Here is a 22,973-nt window from a genome sequence, read left to right as displayed (position 1 = left end):
TCAGCAGGATTCCTATCAGCTGATTTACTGCAGATATATTCCTGATACAGTAGCAGCTCCCAAAAAGGAGATGTGATGTTTGTTAGCTTGTTAATAGTTAGAGAATGTGTGTGTATTATTAACATATGAATGTTTCTTACTGTGGAACTCATTGAAAATTTGACACACCAAAAATCCTTTTAGTGCAAAGTTATAATTTGATAGCGCTATTAACTTGGCTGCATTGAAGAGTAAAGCATATAACAATGGGCAAAGGACACACTACACTTAAGAATTTTATTAATAATTGAAAAGAAAGTCCTTCTAAAGCCTTCTAACATTCGAAAACATACACCAGTTGTAAAGTATTGGAATTTAACAGATGTGTATGTAATATTTGGTACAGCATCTCCAGTGAGACTACTATACATCTCAGATAGATAGTAAACCACATCTTATATTAAATGTAATTACTTCTCCCAGCAGTAGTGCAGCACAGTTCAATGCAGAACAAAAGCTGTTTCCTTACTTTTAAGTAATTCCCACTGCAGTCTGTATGGTTAAAGTGTGACTGTGAAATAAAAGTAGTTAATAATGGAGGGAAGCTTCTAAAGATGAAAGGAATATGTTATGCCAAAAGAAAGAGATTGAATCAAATATGGACTAAACTGATCTAGAGGGAAATCCTTTGTTAGAGGTTAATGTTACATGATAGCAACTAAGGCAGAAAGTGGGGTTATTAGAAGTTATTTAAGAAACAAAGAGCATATCCAAAAGCCTAAGGGACCTGCAGAAAATATTGGAAGACCTCATTTCACCTTGAGGAAAGAAGGACACAGGGTTGAAATATTTCAATTCAGATGAAGCAACAAACCCAGATGGGATACTTCATGAATTCTGTAAGAAGTGGCAAGTCATTGGCTTATGTGGCATAATAATTTAAAATGTTTCTAGGAAATTGACATTTTCCAGGCAGTATATGAGAAGCAGAAGAAAAATGTATCTGGAAAACACTCTGATTTTACTACATGGCTGAAGGACATCTGAAGAAGTTGCTTGCAACCCTGAAGACAGAATCCATCTGTACCTGAGCTGGTCACCCTAGACTCACTGTAGTCAGTGGAGGCAGTCTAAAGTTAGAGGAAATGAATCCAGTCATAGATACCAGTAGTTCCCTTGGATACTGTGTGATTTGGCTCAGTGCAAGGAGTTTCAGAGGTTAAGTTAGACTTCAGATTTTCAGTGCACAAGACTGCTAGGTTCCCCATAGCCACAGCTGGAAATACTGCTTTGATATTTACTCCGTTGTGGTTGTTCAGAGCACATGTGTACACATGCACATGGACATATATGCACAAAACTGAGAAGTAACATATACAGAGCTGCAGTTCTCTGATAGGGCTTACACACACACAAATGTACCCTTAACACTGCCTTTGAAAGAGGTGCTAGACTCTCCTGGGGAAGCTGGTCATCGTCCAAAATTACCTTGCTGACTGCAAGTGAGTTGTAAAGCAGTGTGAAGAATACCCGGAGTCTGTGACACTGCCTCGTTTGTGTCTGTGAGGTTGGAAACGAGAAGACACGTCTGTAAATCTGTTCTTATTATCGATCACTCAGATGGCAACTGTACCTAAGGCTCACAGATGTTAACCAAAGAGGCATCTGTGCCTGAACAGCTCACTGTCCAAGTCTGTGAAACCCCTCGGCCCAGTTCAGTGCAGTCCTCTCTATACATTTTTTAAAACTCTGTACACTAACCTTTTTTTTTTTTGCATTTCATTGTATTTCAGCGCTGACACCCTTTATTCACACCAAACCTGGCAGTGGGTGTGTTGGTAAATCTCTGTATTCAACTCTCCTTAAGGCTTCTGTTCAGCTTTCAGAAAATGGCATTCTGGCGAACGACAAGATGACAAGATTTGCAAATATGTGAGATGCTGCTCTTAATAAAAACAAAAAAAGTCTGTAGTTGAGTAGAACGACGTGCCGATGGATTGACAGCTCACTGCTTTCATTTCCTCTTCAGCCTCCTCTACTGCTGAGACTGCCGTGCTTTAAAGAAAAATGCCCACAGAACAGGTTTATATTACGAGATTATTATTTACATGCTCAATGTCCCCTATCAGATCTGTTTTGCCACCTGCTGGAACTGATTTAGGACCCAATGCTCTCCACCCTTTTATCTTGGTGGGGCTGCACACCTGCACAGTGTTAGGGGACCGCAGGGGCCACCCACGGAGAGCAACCTGCAGGGGAAAAGCTGTGCCCCTGACAATACGCTTTCCAGCAGTGACCTAGATGTTGTATTGCAGCATCTGACTGCTTAGCTCTCCTATACTCTTTATGTAGTAAATTAATGATTAGGATGATCAGAACACAGGGACACAGTTTTTACGTGTTCATGTCTGCAGTCCTAATTCCCTTGCTAAGAGATTTAGGACAACCTATAAGTCTGCTCAGCACTTCCAATCAAAAGAAGAAGCTGTAATCAGAGTTTTATTATGTATGCTGCAGTTCAATTGGTCTGGTGTGTATGTCTCAAGATACTGGGAATTATTACTTAATCCTCATCAATGGAAGAAGGGAAGCAGACCCAATGTGGATTAAATGCAGTAGCCAATAAAAGCCATACTCTATGAAAATATTACAATTATAAATGAAAGACAGCCTTTCCAGATAGTTTTCCTCATGCTTTTACAAATGTTTAGACAGCCTAATCTACCCGCATATTTAGAACAGCTATTTTCAGTGAGACCCTTATGAACTGTACTATTAGTTAGCATTCTTGGCCCAGGTTAGCAATGGAAAATATTTCTTATCTGATCGGCTGTATTTTTAAGTGAAAGACATGTAAAATGTATTTTGCCTTTTGAAACTTTTTTGATTTATAAAAAATAACAGGGTTCGTAATGTATCAGGAAAATTGCCTGTGAACATTTATGTAATTGTCTTTGATGTACTCTGTAACTCTTTTCTAAGTATTTTATGTATAAAATAGCAACACATTTTACATATATAATCTAGGTTTATATACTGAGTTTTCTGCAGTATTATAAACAGGTTTAAATGTCTGGGGATATAGTCAAAGCTCTGCCATTCAACCATGAAGCCAGAAATTGACAGACCAGCAACAGGCCACAGGAGCTACATTTGTATTTATATGCAATTTGAAATGATCTTTCATATCACAACATTGCTGCTTCCATCCATCCCTTAGAAGAGCAAGGAGAGGAAAAATGATCCCGTATAAAGTCAGAAGTTCAATATTTTGGCAAACTGGTTGTAGTGATGTGTAAATCAGAATTCTCACAAAGGACCAGAGAAAATAAATTTTCCAGGAAGTATACATGTCCTTTATTAAAAGGGCATTGTTGATACATCCAAATTGCAGATTACTTCATATAAAATCCTATGTGTCACTTTGGAAAATGGTATTGAAGGCTTAAATGAAGAGAGAGTGACAGTGACAGTGAGGACCTTGTGGGACAGTTCTGTGCAGACAATGACATGTTTGTCATAAGACTGTAAGGTTTTATTTGAATGGGACTATCCACTTTTTGCAGACTCCTCTCCTTTGTATCATCTTTTCCTGCATTTTAAAATACGTACTAGAGTATTTCAGCTGTTTCTTATCCATGCAACAGCAAAAGATTTTGCACCATCCTTCATATCCAGTGTGTGAGAAAAGGCTGGCTGCATAGATCTAGTTTGAAAGTGGAGGGAAAATGGCCTTCTTTCATGGTAGAAATATTTTGGGTCAACACTGAGAAAGAGTGAATCTGAATGTATTGAAGAAAAAAAAATCTTGTAAGGATTTTAAGATTATTTAAGAGAAACAAATATTTCTGAGCAAAATAATTTTCAGAAGTGTTTAGAAAGAATATACAACTTGGTTCCTATAATTTCTTTTCATATTTAAATGTCTGTTTTATTCAAAGATCCTGATGATGCTGAAAAAAAGGTAGAACTTCACCACACAGTGTATTGACTGATGGTAACTGTTCAGTTTGAGAACAAGGTAGCTCTGCCCCAATAATTGCAGCCTGAAGGACAGTTCTTGATAGGACTTCTAAGACGAGAGTTGTTGACATTGTTGCCATAAGCCATAACTGTGGGCTCATCACCTTCCTTACATCTCCCTGCAGCCTTCAAATTATAAATTTACAAACATACTCTCAGAATTTTAGATCAGAAAGTTCCTAAATACTCCATAAGGCTTGTGCTTTTATTAATTGGCCAAATTTTTCTTAATTTTCATGATACACATCAATCCCTCAACCTCTGCATTAATTGTGAAGTTGGAATTAGAAAGGGGATCTTTCCACTGACATCAGCAGGAATGGAGTTTCACCTGGGCTGATCATTCCTTTTAAATCTCTTTTGCAATTCTAAAAATTTAACTATCGCAGAATAAAGTTCATCTTTTTCCCAAAATAGGACAATAGGACAACAACAATAGTCCTGTATTTACACTTAACATGCTAACTATTCTCCAGATGAGTTTGTCTTGTGTTGCCTACTTTTCTAGCCTTGGGGACCATCTGTGAGACTGTAATGGGGAGATAGTGTGTCTCTTTGGGGAAGCAAAGTAGACACCCTAAGTCACTATGAGTCTTGATGAATTTACGTCATGGTGGGATCCTCTCATCCTCTGTCTGTCTCATCTGATCTTTTGCTGTGTTCTGCTTCCTCTTCTGCTGAGTGCTCTTTATTGTATTCAGAACAATGGTGGGTGGGGTGGTATACATGCCAGAGAAACATTCTTGATGTGGAGTCCAGCTTGGCAGAAAGATTCATAAGTAATTATCTGTTGAAACGTGTTTACTGTATTTGCTTTGGTCCCTCAATAGCAGAAGGCAATTAAAAACAGGGAAGTCAGCGTTGCTTGCATCAAAGGTCATAGAAGATGTAGATCGGCACAAAACATTCCTAATAGTATACATCTTCTAAGCCTCAGGTAGTCCCTTAGACTATTTGTATAATGTTGAATAAAAGAGAGACAGGCCCTCTCCCTGAGGTCAAGAGACTTACATTCAAATCGCTTCAGGCCAACCTGTTAGGCTAGTATTCATGAGTAGGTTGGCTGAATCTGGGCTATGTAGTATTTGGCTAGGCATCTCCTCTAAGCTCCATGTGATGTTCCTGTGGCTTTAAGTCATAATTATCCCTTTTAATAACTTTTTAAACATCATTATCCTTAATGACTTAATTATTAGATCATAATTATGTATGTACCATGCCTTGGGGCATGCCAGGAAGACACTTGTGCATGTTTGGAGATGCAAAGCCTGCTTGAAGACTATCGTAAAGCTCTGGGTGAGGGGAATCAGGGAATCCCCTTGCTACAGTCTTGCTCATTGATAAAGAGATCTCTGGAATGAACTATTGCCAGAACCATACCTGGGTGTTGCCTTGGAGTGAGCTAACCAAAGTGGTGCAAAACAGGGCCAGGGAGCAACGTAACCATGAATTGGGACAGTTTTTAGCTAATCAGAGGTTTAATTTCCTTTGGACTTATGTCTACCTGTTTTCTTGGTTTTTTTTTTTTTTATTTTTTTTTATTTCTTACTTTTAATAAGTAAATGCTATTTTAGAATCTAAATAGTGTTCACTTTTTATGTTAGAAATTCTTCTGTCAAATTTCTCCACCGGATTTAAGGATTAACCTAGCAGTTGATATGAACTTAAGAATATAACTATTTTACTTGGTCCTTGTGTTTTTCTCTTAAACAGCATAGATTTGTTTGCCATCCCCTGACTGCCCTCCTGGGCCTAGAGGATTTTGTTATGAATAGCTTGGCCAAGAGGCAGTGCTAGAGGCTTAAGTTCATGGTGTATTCATCAAATACCACCAACAGAGTAATTCCCAGATGGATGAGGAGGTGTCTCAGAGCCGTCATGACAGAATAAAATACTTCGTCTAGAACCTTATGGTTTATATAGCCAAGCGAACTCTTCTACCCTACAACACTGTGACTGGTGGGTGATCCATCAGGCTTTCTATGTTATCTGAACACAGTTGCAGAATCTTACACTTGGGAGCAGATGTGGGGAAGAGCAGGCAGCGGTCTGATCCACGAAAAAAATAGGTTTGCATTGGGTGTGACACCAGCAGGCTCAGAGATGAATGAATGCCAGGGCACTCTCTGAGCTGCTTCAGGACTCCTCCTCAAGAAGCCTTGATGGCACCTGGTCTTCTGAACCCTGATATCTGCAGTGGATTGGCATTAGAGATAAGTAGATCATTTCACATAGGTGACTGACCAGATGATGATGGATCTGAAGCGTTCATTTTATTTTGATATGCAGGCAGACAGAGCTGGAGTAGCACTATCAACGTGAGGATGAAAACTTTACAAAAGCCAGTTGGCCAGGCCATCTTTTATTTTGTTTTCAATAGGAAATGCAGGGTGAGCTTGACAAACTGTGTTTATGTTTATACATTATTGATAGCAATAGGGTGTAATAGAGACAGGAAACGGGGTTTCTTGGAAAAGCACAGAAGTGCTTTTGTGTTTTAAGTGTGAAAAAATCAACCTATTAGAGCTAGAGGTGAACTTTTTGATATACATACTTTACAGTATACATTTACTTCTCTAAACATCCTCGAGAGAGATCATTAATTCTCCCCTGCTGATGTCAGGGAGCTGATTTACTCATTTATTGGCTTAGTGTTTGTGAATGTTAAAGCAGTGAAACCAAATGTCAACAATAAACATTTCATCCCCAAACTTTAAGTTGCACCAGACGGGTTTTATTTTCAGATTACTGAGTTGTTGCTCTAAATTGTCCTCAAATAGGTGTAAGTCTTGAAATTAACTTTCGGGGCTTTGCTGTCATTGTAAACCACTATGTGCATACTCTCAGGGTGTTCACTGCAAGGTCAATTATGCTGAACAATGTACTTGTTCTCAGACCATCTGTTATACATGCATATATTGTTCCAAGGATGTTGCTTCAGGGTGCTATACAAGTAAGCAGGGAAATCACCTGTAGAAAATAAATGTATAAACCCCTCTATTGTCACCCTTTTGCTGTCATACCTCCCACAATGTGGTTTCAGTTTGCCTAGGACTTGTATCAAAATTTGCTCCCTCTGAACCTCTTTGCTTCCACTTCTCTGCTTGCTGTCTCTGATCTGTTAGTTGCCTTTATTTGTGAAAATATCTGTCCGGGGAGTGGGAGTCTCAGTTCGGGGAAATGCTGGGTGAAGGCAGTTGTTCCAAGGAATTTTTACTGCTGAAATTTCCTGAAAAAAGCTGCTTTGGTTTTGTTGAAGACAGGGAGAGACAGGGAGGGTGAATGTAGGTATCTTTAAGCTATCTTGGCCTAGGCTTGGCCTTGGAGTTCCTTGCTGACCTTGAGGGGCGGGATGTTTTCACAATATACTCTGGCCATACCCAGTGGGTCAAGAGTCTGCGACTTGGGAACAGAAATTGTTCCCAGGGGGTTGTTTCTGCTTATTTCAAGGCCTTATCTCCCTGACAGGACATCAGAACTAGGAATAAAGAAACATCCTAGCCCTGGAACTTGGCCAGGCACTTGAACTTGAGGTATTCTGTATTACTTTTAACTAAGAACTTTTTTGAGTAGACTGCATATGATCAAAATGTCCAGAAAAAGGCCAAAGGCTAATTTACATTTTAGGTAAGTACATTTGGTTGTGAGACTATTTTTTTCTGTCGTCCTGTGATGACAGACTAAGTCATGCTTACAGTTCCACTAACTGCTTATGTTGGTGAAGTCTAGCCTGGTGTCAAAAGTGCAAAAATGAAAGTAATGCTGCATTTTCCACTTCTATCACAAAACCTGCCTACCTCAAAGACGAGTCATGATGAGTTGGGTGAAGCTCTCCAGGAGCACTTGAAGGTGATCCTGTGGTAAGGACTGCTTCAGAAAATATCCTTGCATGAATTCAGCTTTAACTGACCAGACCTGTAACATGTATTTGCTCTTTGACCTCTGAGGATGCAACAATCACTAGACTACATGAGTATTTTCTCATCTAACAGATGTTTTATGATGCTATTTTCATCATTATAAGGTGGTGTCAGATCTCCCTCATGTCTTGTAGCTGCTCTGCTGCCACCATCCACCCTACAGCCACTTGAATTATATGGCTGTAGGACTCTACAGTACTAGATGAGAAAAAAGAAGATGTTTAAAGTACAAGCTGTGTTGTTGCTCTTCCACGTGGAAATATCTAACATCTTGTTCTGACCAAAGAGCAATTGCCAGCTGGTGCTACCTTGTCCATTGCAGCAGGAGTACAGAAGTGTGTACTGAGGAGCAGATAAGGCTCTTTAACTCGCTCAAGACATTACCAGAGACTGCAAGGTTAAAGATGTTGATATCACCTGCAATCACATCTTTCTCTTGAGAAATTCTAGGCTTGATGTGCATAATACAACAAATGTCTATTCAGTTATACAAGTCGGTGCAAGCTACGCATACCCTTAAGTCCCCAGGGTGATTTAGCAACAGTGCCACGTGTACTGGAGAAAATGAGAACCTATTATCCTTTTCTTCTTTACAAGCACCCATGAGTTCATCTGTTTTGCTCACAACCCATTCAGGATTCAGCAGTCTGGATATTCACTGTGTTTTGCAGTTATACCTCCCTTTCTTACTGTACAGTAGCAGAGGATGAAGCGTCAGATCGAATGAGGACATTGCACTGTTGAAGTTGAATGCATCTTCTCAGAATCTGCTTCCTTCCTTGGCTCTGTGAGCTGTTTCAGACATCTGACTTGAACAGGCAGTGATCCTCACAGGTGGTGATACTTAAACACCAGCCAGCCAGTGTTTTGCAGTCAGTCTGGAGGCAAGGCCCTTGCTACAAGAATAGGCGTGAAGGATGGCATCTGCTCCCTGGTCAGAGCTCCCCCTCTCCCTCCTCCTCTTTCTCCTTTTTCTCCTCTCCCCTCCCTTGCCCCTTTTTTCTTTCCCTTTCTTCTTCTTAACCGTGAGACCTCTTTTATCTTTCTGTTCACCTTGCCTCATTTCTCCATAGAAAGATGCGAGGACTTATAAAATCCACAAGCAAAATAAAGGCTTGTGAAAGCTATTACGTGCCTCTGTAATTAAAGTTTGATTATCGTTCCATTTGTGCCCTTATTAATGGTTATGTAAACACAGATGGATGTGAAGACAAGCAGACACAGAGCTCCCATTATTGTAGATAAATATGAATTACAGCAATCCAGAGAGAGGTCTTGCCCTCTGGATCAGGGTCCGTGTGGGTTAGGCTCCTCAGAAGTTGGACTTACACAAACAGACGCAAAGGAAGCACTGAAACCAAAGAAACACCAATTTTGTCATACATAGGCTAACTAAAGCTGTCGCTCAGCACAGCAGCCACCCCCACAGTGGTTTTCCATCCTTCCAGGCATTAGGTATTACCAATGTGAACTAGAGAAGGGTAACAAGGCAGCTGTGCTCTTCCTGAGGTTGGGACAGAGCCTTTCAAAGACAGAGCAATTCAAAGGTGTGTTCATCACTCAAATGTTCCACCAAGAATGTTTGTTTATGATTTTTATCTGCCTTTTGCTGGCAGCGCTCTTCCTGCTGCATGCCGTTAACAGCAGCGTCCCTCCTCTGAGCTGGGCCACAGCGTGGCATGGCTGAGAACTGAACCAGTGGACATCATTGTGGTTTGTATTGGTTAAAGCTAAGAGTATGCCTGCCCTTCAGCCAAGGGTGAGTTTGTAGCTTGTGTAGACATTCCCTAGTGAACTTTAAGCTAGCTAGATTGGGTATTGATAGCAGTTTAGCCGCTGCAGCCTGGAGCGCAGTAAGGGCACAGCACCCAGTTGGGTTGGCCCACTTCTCAGGCAGGTTTTTCAGCCTGCACTGAGCTCTAGGTTTGCTGCAGCAAGGAGACAATTAGGCTATCTATCTGATTTAAGGGTAGCTAAAGTGTAACTTTATGAGACGAAGCAGCGTTCTGGCTGGCGTGAGGGCTGGCTCTGGAGGTGGCTGGTTGGTACTGCCCCCATGGCTCCACTAGCACAGCTTCGGCAGTCTTGTCATGCTCTCAATCTGAGACTCTGCAGATTGGATTTTGCATATTTTTCTAAATTTTAACAATCCAGCTCAGCATTTAGTGTGATGTTTCAAGCATTCTGCTATTTGATAGAAATTTCTGATGCCAGTAGTCATTATACTAAACATGGCTTTATTTTAAAAAATATTTTTAATTTAATAATTACTTGATAATTAATTTAATAATGTGTACTGAGTGACCTCGAATTGCCATATAATTGCTGTGTCATGAGTCTAAGTTAGATTCTTGTTTGCAATATTTGAGATAATTGACTCAATTTTTCTTTTTCTATGTCATTTGCAAGAAAACAAAAGTTCCTCTGTGTGTGGATTACTTAGAGGGAATGTACAGATCTGTGCATAGAAACATCTTGCAAATAGTTACTTAATGACCTTCTTTGGGAATTATGTTATTTCCCTGAATATTGTGCCATGCTGAAACTTGAAATTGTGCAGAGTTCTCAAGTGCAAAGTATCTGCTGAAATAATACTTTATTTGAAGCAAAGGCAATGAACTGCCTTTATTGAGCTCCAATTTTAACTTTGCAATCTGAGACTGATCAATTTAACTGGAGTATATTTAGGGCATATCCTCACAAACCTTCCGTGATCTGAGTAGTCCTATTGATTTATGGCTTACTCTTGTGTTAAAAGGCCTGAAATATCTTCCTTTTGTGTTTTGTTACATTTCTCTAAATGAAGATGGTTTTTGTTTGAGGTGTTTCCCTTTTAGTTTTGTCTGGCAAATAGTGACACTAGTCTGGACCTATCTGCGGGTGTAAGTTATTTTCAGATAGCTGAAGGAATTTACTGTCTCACCTGAAAGAATTTCAGCTTGAAGAATATGAGTTGTTCAGCATTGCCAAGAAATTCTTCTGTTCCTTGGGTGTGCATGCATGCAAGAAATGCAAAAGCTAAATATGGTGCTATTTTTTCAGTTCTAGTTGTCTGTACTGGCCTTTTTTCTCTTTATTTGCTGTGAAGCCCAAGTATAGAAGCTGCAATGCACCATGCAATGCAGTCCTGGTGAATAAGCTGCACTCGGTCTGCATATTCTACCTTAAAAATTAGTGGAAAGTACCAAGAAAGTATGATTAATCTGTTCTTAGGGATATCTACCAAGTTCTGGGTCTTTTATATGTTCTCTTCCATCACAAAAACAGAGTATGGGAATCAGTGAATCAGGGTTTCTGTGCAATGTATGTGAGACTGTCACTTTGAAATAAAGACTCATATGCTTAAAATATTAACGAATAAATGATACATAATGTTTGCAGTTAAATAAATTTAAACTTCTTTTCATCCGTATTGTTCATCTACTTGAGGCATCAGCGTTGACCAATATTTGAAATAGACTTAACTAAATTTTGAAGCTCTTCTTGCAAACAGCTGACTCGTTGCCACAATATTAATCTATTAGCTGCTCACCCAAAGGTGACATAAATGTTTGAATTCTCGGTACGTCACACAGTATTTAGCCTTGTTGATGTCAATGGAGCTGCTTATTCAGCTACAAAAGTAGAGTCATGTAAATAGTCATGTAATTTTTTTTAAGTACTTTTTATACAGTGCTACATTTTAAAAGAAATACAAACCCGAGCCATGCACAGAACTGAGCAGGTGGTTCTACGATAGCAAACTGAGATAAAACAAGAAACTAGAATGTGAATATTGTTAACATGTGTTCATTTATTAAATGAAAACATAGACCATAGTCCTAGGAGGTGTCTGGTCAGACAGCAAGGCTGTTCACTGCTGTTGCAGGCAGCCTGCATTGTAACCTCAACATACTTCTGAGTTTTGAGCTCCAACACAAAAGTATTTAAACTGTTCTCAGTGCAGCAGTAGGCAGGAAAAACCATAAGAAAGCTGTGTGAGGAGTAGGGCTGAGATGGTGCTGGAGGGAGCACTGATTCATATCCTGAACTGGAGGAGAGAGACAAGAGCAATAGGGAAGGGATGGGGACAGTGGTGCAGATGGTGAAAATGCTGTTTCCAAAAATCCATCATCAGAGTCGCTCTGCTGTCCTATCAACTGCTTTCTCCTGCTTTGCTTTGCTTTCACTAACAACTTTGAGCTAGATTTAAAGCCCTCTGCAGTTAACAAAAGGTTTTTTTCCTTCTTTGCTAGTCTTTGTGTCTGAGTCCTAAGGGAGAGACTAGTTATTTTTTGTCTTCTGCCTGCAGGATCTAACTTGCTCTTGTGAACATGTTTGAGTCATTGTCTAAGGGTCAGTTCAGCCTTCCTGCCAAAAAGCCCACTGAAGCCAGAGGTGGGTGGACTTTTCTAATGAAGGGTTTGCTTTAAGAAAGATTCAAGTTGTGTCGTTCCAAATGTATTTGTAATTCAGAGTTGAATTTGGTAAGTAACAGTGATGAGCTAAAACACACACATAATATTACTGAGGTGTTTCCCTCCAACATTTCCAAAACAAACAGCCTTGATTTTCTAGTGCTAGATTGCTAAGAGTCCCTTAAGTACGGTTTATGGGTCTTGCAAGGGCAGAAAGGCAATCACCACCCTCATCATGAGGCTGAGGATGTGAGACCCCTTGGGTTTGAATCACTTTGCTTCTTGATTTAGAGCAGAGACCTGAGCTATGCTCTTGTTCTCAGAAACGTGCTTTCCTTGCTGGTTTGCAGAACATACCACCGCAGGTGCTTTTCACTCTCCCCACCAAAGCTGTTTTGCTTCATGTAAGCAGTTAAACACTCGCTGAGCTGATGGGAGAAATTCCATAGCTGGTATCTAAAAACCTCAGTGATGCTCCTGGGCTTTCCCTTGCTTCTGCCAACTTATGAAGTGGAGAGGTGATGCCTGTGAGAAGGACAGAAGCAGTCTGGCTGACAGCCGGAGGGAAGGCTTGCTCCAGGTGCCTGGTCTGGCTGGTGAAATTTTGCACCTGCCCTGCCAGGGGAACAGAGCAGCTCATACCTGAACTGTGCTGGAGACAGGCTGTACAAGTATCCCACTCACCAGGCTTTAGGGCATGAGGGCATGTATTGCTTCTTGCCTGATTCGTGAATCTGGGTTTGTGTTTCAAATAATGATCCCATAAATGAGAGAAGTTGATGGCCAGGTACACCCCTCCAGTTAACTTCAGGTCAATAGAAAGTTATTATCATGCAGTCCCCAGAGTACATAGGTTATTTTTTGTTTGATCCCTTATACTGAAGCAGTGCATCCGAGGCTGAGGAGTATTCATTTAGTTTAGCAGGCTTTCAGTTCCTGCAAGGAGATGGATATTAGCATCAGGAAGGAAATGGAGACATTAAATGAGGTCATTAGATAATACGATAATTTAAAATGATGAATGAAACAGTTAAAGTATTTTAATGGTAAACCACAGTACAGACACAGAATGTCCCCTGTAGCGTGGGGCCTGTGAAACTGTGTGAATATTCCTGGCAGCCTGGGTGCGGGGAAGGTACCAGGGGGAGAAGCAGGTACACGGAGAGAGGAGCTATTTCACACCCGATTCAAAGAGGTGAAATTCCTGCTGTCCTTGTACGAACCAGTGTGGGCTGGGTGGGGGAGGAAGCCAAAAAATGAGAAATAGATTGCTTTCACAAAACAAGTGGCAAAAGACAAAGCTAAAAAATAATACAGTAACATCTATGCTTTTAAACATAAGGACTCAGGTAACTGACAGCAGCTGGAAAGACTGGATTCAAACAATTTTCTCTCCAACGTCCATTTGTGATGAATACTTAAGAAGAAATTATGCAAGCTAATGATAGTTACAGAAGCATGACTTTTATTTAAGAGAGCCACTGCTTGGACATCAGAGGTAGGAAACTAGTGCTCTGAAATATTAGGTACGTGACTGTTTTATGTTAACAACTGTAGAGTCTGATTCTGCAAACCCTAAGCCATGTGAGAGTGGAACTACTCTCCTGAACACAATATATTATATGACTACAGCAATATAGATTTAACATGCGTAATTATTAGAGCCTTTGTCTATGTTATAATTTTAAATGCTAGATCTCCATTTTGGGTTCAAACAGTGGAAATATACAGTGAAAAGGCATGCATATCTTTGTGCAGCAATAATGATTGTGTTTTGCTGCAATAAAAATAGACTTTTTCCTTTTATATCTGTAGCTTCATGAGCTTTCATGAAAAAAATCAAAATCCTGTTTGCTGTCAAAGGTAGTTTTTAACTTTCCTTTTTAAAATCTGTTCAGAAAACCCTATGCCATATAAGATAGAACACATTAAAGAAAGTCAGTCTTTCTCTTTTCCTTTCCCTCCCTCTCTTTTTTTTAAAGAAGTAACTTAAAATATGTGTGCTGTGTAAGAACGTGTGCTGAAGTTTCATGTTTCAGGTAATCTTCTTTAAAATAATGGGAGTCTAGATTGCATCAGTTAGTTTAAAAACTGCTATGCTATTGGTAGGGACAAAATGGGATTAGAGCCAAAATTTGACTGTGTTACTGCCAAAGTCTGTATCAGATTTAAGACACATGCTTCTGCAAGCTTCCATGAAGGTTGTGAAAAAAGTTTTAATACAGAGTTGGATTACAGCTCTCGAGCTCAAAACATTGGCCATTACACTACCATCTTAAAAGGCTGCTGTAACACGGAGCACAGAATAGAGCAGATTTCTTACATTTTCTGGACCACAGATGGATTTTGAATGCCTCTTTGTGTCTTGATGGAAGATATATTAACTTCATTAACTGGAATCCATACCTGATCACTTGTGAGCGTGTATGTGTATATATATACAGATACATATCTATCTAAATCCTTATCATGATTTTCTTTCAAGTGTATCTAAAATCTGCTCTAAGAAATGACATTCTTTAGATGAACTTACAATTGTTTGGAGTGGTAAAGAGCCAGATATTTACTCTCATATGTTGGAATCCTTTGTGAGTTTATAAGAGAAATTCTGGAAGCTTTTCTTTTCTGTATTGCCGATAGAGAAATGCATTTCAAAACAGACGCCTCTAGCTGTATGACGACGACTGCGTAGTAACCTGTGGATTTTAAACACCAGAATGTACAAACCGTGGGCAACTGTGAATATTTTCATAGTTTCTTTTCTACATCTGCTGCAAGGATCTGACTATGAGAATGGATCTGTGAAGGTAGGTGATCTTTATTTACTGTCATTCTTAATAATTCAAATTGCCAGAATTACATATAGTTGATATGCAAGCTAGTGGTCTTTTTGATGTTTTTGTGTTTGGGTTTATTTTGTGATGGTTTAGTTGCACAGTTGTTTAGCAGCCATAGGAGAAAGGAGAATCTATAAAGAAGTTAAATCCATATTTGCTGTTTAATATTTTATGTCTTTTTACTAGTTATTATTAAATACTTCTTGTATACTTTGTCCTTAAGTTAAACTTTTAGTGTCGGTCATGCAAAATAAAAGCAACATCTAAACAAAAATGCAAGTCAGAGCATTTAGAATACTTGTTAAATACACTTTTTAATTTCAGGTATTTAGAATTGCAGGAATAAGTATCCTGCTATTGAAATTTTTCCACTAAAAACACGTGTTCATCAGTTGTTCACTTGTTTGCCAGAAATCAGAGAAATGTTTTTCTTTTGTTTTATTAAGAGACGTTATCCAGGACTTTAAAATAAGCAGCAACTAGTAATAATAGAGCACATTGCCTGGGAATTAACCTTTCTTCTGAATATAATACATGCAACAAAGTTTAAGCTGAAGCCTCACCTTGAGAGTAGGATTTTTCAGATCTGATTTTCTGTGACAATGTGAGAACATCCAGGACAATCATTTAGACAAATCAGAACAAAAACTGGAACAAGTTTCTACATATGCAGTGTGTCCAAAAATGTTTAATTCGGTGTGTGGTCCAGAACAAATTATTTGTTTTTCACTAACAGAGCAAAGCAAGCAAAGACTTTTGTTTTCAGTTCAGAAAACCTCCTGCTTGCAAGAGATGACCACACACTAGTCTGTGAACTGAGCTGCATGTTGACCTGTGTTTTAGAAAAGAAATGCTAAGTTCTGTGCTTAATTGCAGACTGCTGTTGCCAGCACAAGAATTTAGCAGTAGTGAGCGATGTGTGCCTCAGGATGACTAATGACTAACCCCTTTGCCTGCTCACCGTTCACAAGCTTTTAATTTACAACCTCACTAATCAGTGCTTTGAAGACATTAGGAACAGAATAATCAGTCTTGTATACATCACCTTTATGAACTGCATGACAAATCACTGGTTTCTTACTTGTAGGAATCACTTTATTTAAGTCAGAAAGTGCTTTCTAATATAGAATACTAACCATTGTATAATTGGCAGTGATGATAATACGGTCCTCACATGGGACACCAGTTTATTCAGCATAATAGTAAACCACTACTTAGTCTTCTAATTAAATTTTGAAACTATACCCACTTTGCCTAGAATAAATACAAGAGCTCTTCTTGCCAATTTACACTGGTTTATAGATTATTCACTGTGATAGCATTGTCCATCCAACATATGTACATCTGTAATTGTTTCCATTGTAATCTTGCTACTGCTCTCAAGAAGCCAGCCTAGCCACTGAGTATTGTATATAATAACAAATCACTGCTAGTTTCCAAGACTATCCTGAAGGTATCGTGTAGATCACACTAAAAAGGGCTGTGTTTCACATGCATTGGCTGCTGATTGCCACAAGGAAAAGATTGGTTTTCCGCTTGTTCCGGCTCTTTCTGTGTAGACAGAGATTTTTGGCTAAGCTGTTGATTATTTTTCTTTTAATGTTTTTCATAGTATGTTAGATTTCTGGGTTGTTTTAGCATGCATGACCTGTGGGCTTCTGTGTGTGTACATATGTGGATATACCCCACAACAAGTCCTTCATGTTACAGTGTTTAATGGTACACAAGGTCATGCCTATTCTTACTGATTGCACCTCAGATTGAATTTGCAGAATACAGAAATGATGTATTGCATTCACGTATCATGCCTTATTTTTTTGAAGTTCTTTCAGATCAATGGCAGTATTGTCTGGATTAAATCACGAAGTCAGGATGCAGGTAATAGGCAATTAATGAGACCCAAGAAGGGTTAAGCACCAGCAACCTGCTCTCCCACTGTTACATGAGTTCAGGTAGCTGAGCTCTGCCCAGGACACCTGAAGTTTTAAACCTGTTGATGGTTTAAACCATCAGGTGGTATCAGTGTGGTATCACGCAATAGAGTTTTGGAGGGCTAAGGATTTAAATACTCTCTTATCCCCCTCCACAAATATCTAATTAATGCTGTGAACATTAAAAAGCTTCTGTACAAGCTGCTGTGATTCAGCAAGTATCTCCGTTGTGCGTGGCTTTTCCCAACCCTTCAGAAATGCCATCCTCTTCTGCGTGCAGGAGTCCCTTTTCCCGCCATGTGCACACCAAGGCCGGTTGTCCCCGGTCTGTCAGGCCCAGCTCCTCCTTCCTCTCTCCATTCCTGACCTGTTCCAGTCATGCATTTGACCAGTGTTCTGCCACCTCCAGGACTCAGGGCCTCAGTTTCCCTACTGGGCTCCCGTTCATGCTCTCTCTGTGCTGCCCTCCTTCCCACTTGCTTCCTCCTGGCTGGGGATGTCCTGCTTTTCTCTCAGACCCTCCGGAGGTCTGTCCCAGCCCCTCAGAGACAGCCCTACTGGACTCCTTTGCTTTCCAGTTATGTCTGACCATGGTCCCTCCTCCATCCCTAGCTTCTCCCTTTGTCTCTGTGGTCAGGACTGACCCCAGTTTCTAGTTCTGGTCTCTTCAGATGCTCTCAGCCTCCTTGGCCAGGTCTTGCCCTCTTCCATCAGTGTTCATCTCCTTCCCCATCCACAGGCAAATCTGGCAGCTTCCTTTCCCTGGTTGCCCAACCCCTGGGGCTGAGGAAGGGCAGGCGCCCAGCTCTCAGCCCCGTGGGCTGGACCTGCGGTGGCCGGCACCCATGTCCTGCTCCACTCCTGGATGGAGTGGGGTCAGCACAGGCCCCATGTGCTGAGCGTCTGGCTGCCAAACCCTGCCATGTCTCTGCTGTTGCTCTCGGAGGTTTTTATGTTTGGGTGGATTTTTGCAGATAGCAGTAGGCACATACGGGCCAACAAAGGTTTCTCAGGTGTGAAAACTTCACATCTGTGATCCACAGCGGGGAAACGCCTAACGTTTGCAAAGAGGAGGTTGCCAGAAAGCGTTTTTGCATGGATGAAGAAGGAGCTTCATCCTCAACTGTGGTCAAGCCATTTTGACAGAGAAAGCAAAAAATTATTAAAATCATTTTGAGGCAGACATCTGGTGTGGAAAGTTTCAGCCTGCACATCTAACGTCTGGCAGTGTAATAAACAACTGGAAAACAGTCTCATGATGGGAAACGGTGGGCAGCCTCAGACTGGGACAGCGCAGCCGCGCAGGTGTCGGGCAGGGCTCCTTAGCTGAACTCACGTCAAGGCTGGCAGAAAGCCCTCTGCCTCGCACGCCACTTGCTTGGTTCAGGATGCCAGCCTGACATAAGAAGACCTTGGGGAGCAATTAGATTGCCACATGGGTTTTCTGAAGACTGAGCATTATTTTTTTTTCATCAGGAAATGCTTAAAAAAATGCCTTGTTGAAGTTTTGTGCTGACAGTCTCTTACGTTTTGGAACCTCTCAGCTAGGGAACCGCAAACTTCACTGTCTCTTTTCCTGTCTCTCCCCCACACATTTTTCCTCTCCTACAGCAATGACAGACATAGGCTACTTTTTCCAGAATTTTAAAATTAGATGCAAAGAGCTATGTCTTATGTTCATCAGAGCGGAGGCAAATTTTTTGCCAAGAAAAGCCAATGATCTGTCAGAGCTGCTTCTGCCTTCCAACACTAAAACTGCCTCTCTAATGAGGCTGCAAGGTCTTGATCTCTGAGAATTTGAGTCCCAACACTCCCTGCCCTATTCTGCCCCTTCTGTTATTAATAAAGTGTTAGGGGGAAGGCAAGAGAAAGAGACAACTGGTAATGCCCAAGTTATAACAGACTCACAGCCTTTTTGCAGAGGTCTTCTCCCCTTGGTGAACCCTCCTTTGGTTCACTAGAAAGAAACCCACAGGTGATAGGCCAGAGGACTACCACTGAACTACAAATCTGCTTTCTGATCAGAAGACCGAAGGGTTAGTTATGTTTAGCCCTGGAGCGAAACATGGTTGCTCTCTGTTACATGCCCTCCTTTTCCACAGCTAAACCTTTTTTACTTCTGCACTAAACATTGATACAGCCTTGAGTGGTCATTTTTGCTCTAACAAATCTTAGATTCAACAATCTTGTATTGCCACTGTGAGTTGGACAGAGGTGGAAGCCACTTGCCAAATGCAGCTAGTGCATAGCCCCTGTCTGCTGGTGAGTGTGAAACAGCACTTCACCATGATCCTCGGTCCCTGGACCACCTAAGTGGAGAATGCTTTGCCCCTGGGAAGGCATGGAAATACCGGAGAGCCATCACACTGTGATCGGAAGGAATCGGGAAGCTCTTTGCATCTCTCCTTTCCTAGAGCCAGCTGCAGTCTGTCTGTTTGTACAACCAAAACAGACAGAGCTCTGCAAAGAAACCTAAGCAGCAGAGCTGGATGTAAGCTTTTGTCTCTGTAATTATGACTGACACTGTTTCTCAGATAGATCGACAAAGCTCTCTAATAACTGCTTGCAAATGTTGCTGAGTTTCTAGAAAAGAGAGATTCTAACAAATCCTCTATCTCATGGGTTATCTTCCTCAAAGGCAACTCCTGGAAGCACAGCAAACTGCTCAACAGCTAGAAAAAGCAACTCGAAAGGTTGTTGGAAACAATTTATCTGTTTAAACTAGGCTTTTCATTCTCACATCCAGCTTCCTTTCAAAGTTAGCAAACTCCTTTAAATCAAGATTATGAAACTGTGGTTTTCAGAAGTGTTTTATTATCCCAGCTTTGTCACTGCTGCTTTTGATTCTCTGTGATTACCATCTCTGATAGGCACGATGAGCCAAAACCATGTGAAAATGAACTTGCTGCATTCCTGCAGAAATGATCGTCTATGCTTTTTCTTCAGGAGTGGGAAGCTGTCAGGGAGGTGTGACGAAAGCCAATTTGTTCTGACTTATCTGCTACTGCCTTGACAAGGGACAGTGAAGGATAAGAGAACAATTCTGTATTGTTGCCATGCCACACGGCATCCATCCTTGGCTTTTATCAGTTTGGAAACTACTAACACACTGCTACTTTATCAAGACCAGCGCTTGCTTGTGAGAAATAGCAAAAAAATCTCTCCCAGCTGCTGTTCCAGTCCAGTCCATCTCAGCTAGGACTGCAACGTCTGAGTATAGAGCAGAACTCTGAAAAGTACCTCAGGCTGTTCAGATTAATCAGATGCAACATTTGAGAAATTAATTCTATTAGTCAGCTGTTTGAAATGAAGACAGTGCTAATTAAACTTTGACATCAGTTGTGGCTCACATCTGAAACTCTGTGAAACCAAAGGAAGGCAGGAAGGCAGGTTCAGAGGGCAGTGGAACAACTTTCTGTTAATTTGTGGTCACAAGGCAATGAAAACCAGCAATCAGCTCAAGCTCAGTGAGTGTTGCTTGTTTCTGCCTTATGTAGCCTAATTGTGCTTTCTCCCTCACAGGCATTTGCATTGTTTCTAACCACTGATGTGGTGGTGTTGATGCAGGCTCCCACAAGAGGCAAACAGAGAAACAGCCTGCTTGAAAATGGGAAAAAAAACCTGGTGCAACCTCTGGCTTGTGAGACCTCTGCTGTTGTGTCTGCAAATTTTGTTCTGATCACTGCTGTCTCTATGCCATACTAGAGCTGAGTAAGGTTTACTTGTGTCTTATCTCCTGTGGACACCATATCAGTATTTGGGAAAAATAAATAAGGTACAGTTGTTGTAGGTGATAACTCATTTATTCTTATTCCCATTAAAAACTTTGTACAGTAGTTTTCATAGTTATCTCTAAGCAACTGGGATCTGTGTTTCTTTTAGACCTTTCTCTCAGGGCAAGTAAGTCCAGTTACAAAACTGGCCATTGCTGTTTCTTGGGCTTGGCTTTGAGATGTAGTCCCGGGCTTTGCTGGGGGGAAAAAATGACCCAAGATATTTTGCTGCAGGGAAGTAAACTCAATATGATACCTTTCCTAAAGAAATCCTTATTCCTCCCACTATGTGTCAGTCCCTTACCTACTTCTCTGCCTGCTCCCTACCTCCCCAGCATGTTTTGGAAATCTTCATAATCCTTGTTGGGATTTGGGGAAAGGGGACAAAATCCTATGTGCCCCCACTACAGCTGCAGAGACTCCATTGGCCCATGGGAAGACCAAGCAGAATTTGCTCTGTTTTTGACACCCTTGTGAAAGAGCTATATATGGGCTTCTCTGCCAATGAAAAGCAGAATAATTGAGCAGGGTATTTTAGTTTGCTCGCATTAAGAAAAATTCAGCTTCCTGAAGGACAGCTGCATATTTTTTTCTGCTTTCCCCCAAATGTGACTTAAAGTGTGCGACCACTCAGCCAGTGGTAGAACGCCATCTAGGGTCCTTGCCGCTTCCACAGAGTCGTACTGACCACAACAGACCTGCAGTTGTACACATGGGATTTGGCAATCCCATGTCGGTGCCACATGGTTTTGGAAAGGGGTGACTGCTCCCTTTATCACCAGGATGTCAGGATGGCTTTGTCTGAGCCATGCTTTCAGATGGGAAGCATGCCAGGTTAGTTTTGCGAATTTATTGTCACCAACTGCAGCGCAGTCACAATTTGCCTGCAGTTGGGGAGGGAATTCTATTTGAGGTGGGTTGAATTGCAAAAAAGTTGCATCATGTTACTGTATCACAAGTCATGTTGCACATAGAGAATGTGCCACACAAACAGGTAAACTTTTCACTTTAATTAACAATGTGACTCAGAAACCACGTTAGGATACTTTCCTGAACTGCTAGGGAAATATTACTTAAGAAAAACTACAATTCCAGGAAAATGTGTGCATGTGTTTGGGGTAACATAAGTTCATTCAGTACTGGCAATGGCTTTGCTTTGTGAAGTGACATTTTGAAACCCAGCTGTCCAATTGGCTAGTCACACTTCCAAAACATTTATTAAAATGTCTTGGGGCAAACCCAGAAACCAGTGAAAGCACTAACTGAAGGAACCTTCATCACATTAAAAGTTATTTTCAAGAATTAGAAGGAGACATAGTCATCTGATTTCATTCAGGTCTCTGTTACCGAGCCATTCCAAAATCACTATCCAAACCCCAGTGACTTCCAAAGAATGGACAAATATCAAAAGAAAGTGACTACAGTCTGGACACGCTCTTTGTAAATACATATAATACGCTATTTTTGACATGTGTACCCTCTCACAGTGTTAGACTAGCACCTGACATTGTGTAAGACGAAGTAAGTGCTACATCATGCTTCTGCTGTGCTCTGTACTGAGCAACACGGCTGCCTGAGCAGAGTGCAGCAATGCAAGACGATACAAACAAGCATACAAGTAGAGGCTCAGAAAACATACTGTAAGACTCCCAAAGCTGTCAGTAGCATTTGGGATATATCAACGACAATCTATCTGTGTTGCCAATGTGACGCCCATCTACAAGAAGGGACAGAAGGAGGATCCAGGGAACTACAGGCCTGTCAGCCTGACCTCGGTGCCGGGGAAGATTATGGAGAGGCTCATCTTGAGGGCGCTCACAGGGCACGTACAGGACAACCAAGGGATCAGGCCCAGCCAGCACGGGTTCATGAAAGGCAGGTCCTGCTTGACCAACCTGATCTCCTTCTATGACCAGGTGACCTGCCTAGTGGATGAGGGGAAGGCTGTGGATGTTGTCTACCTGGACTTCAGTAAAGCCTTTGACACTGTTCCCCACAGCATTCTCCTGGAGAAGCTGGCGACTCGTGGCTTAGACAAGTGTACTGGGTAAAAAAACTGGCTGGATGGCCGAGCCCAGAGCGTCGTGGTGAATGGAGTCAAATCCAGTTGGTG

The 22,973-nt window shown here is 41.1% G+C and overlaps 1 protein-coding gene across 1 annotated transcript in view; it reads left to right on the top strand.

Moving 5' to 3' along the window:
- Window positions 1-14,986: 14,986 nt before the first annotated feature.
- Window positions 14,987-22,973, top strand: part of VEGFD (vascular endothelial growth factor D) — a 32,019-nt gene continuing 24,032 nt past the window's right edge. The window contains exon 1 of the mRNA XM_059821845.1: window positions 14,987-15,126. Coding sequence (XP_059677828.1) covers window positions 15,037-15,126 — 90 coding nt within the window. The 5' untranslated portion in view covers window positions 14,987-15,036. The remainder of the gene's footprint in view (window positions 15,127-22,973) is intronic.

This window comes from Gavia stellata, chromosome 1 (assembly GCF_030936135.1).
Source record: "Gavia stellata isolate bGavSte3 chromosome 1, bGavSte3.hap2, whole genome shotgun sequence".
NCBI lineage: Eukaryota > Metazoa > Chordata > Aves > Gaviiformes > Gaviidae > Gavia > Gavia stellata.
This window is presented reverse-complemented; position numbering and strand designations above follow the sequence as displayed.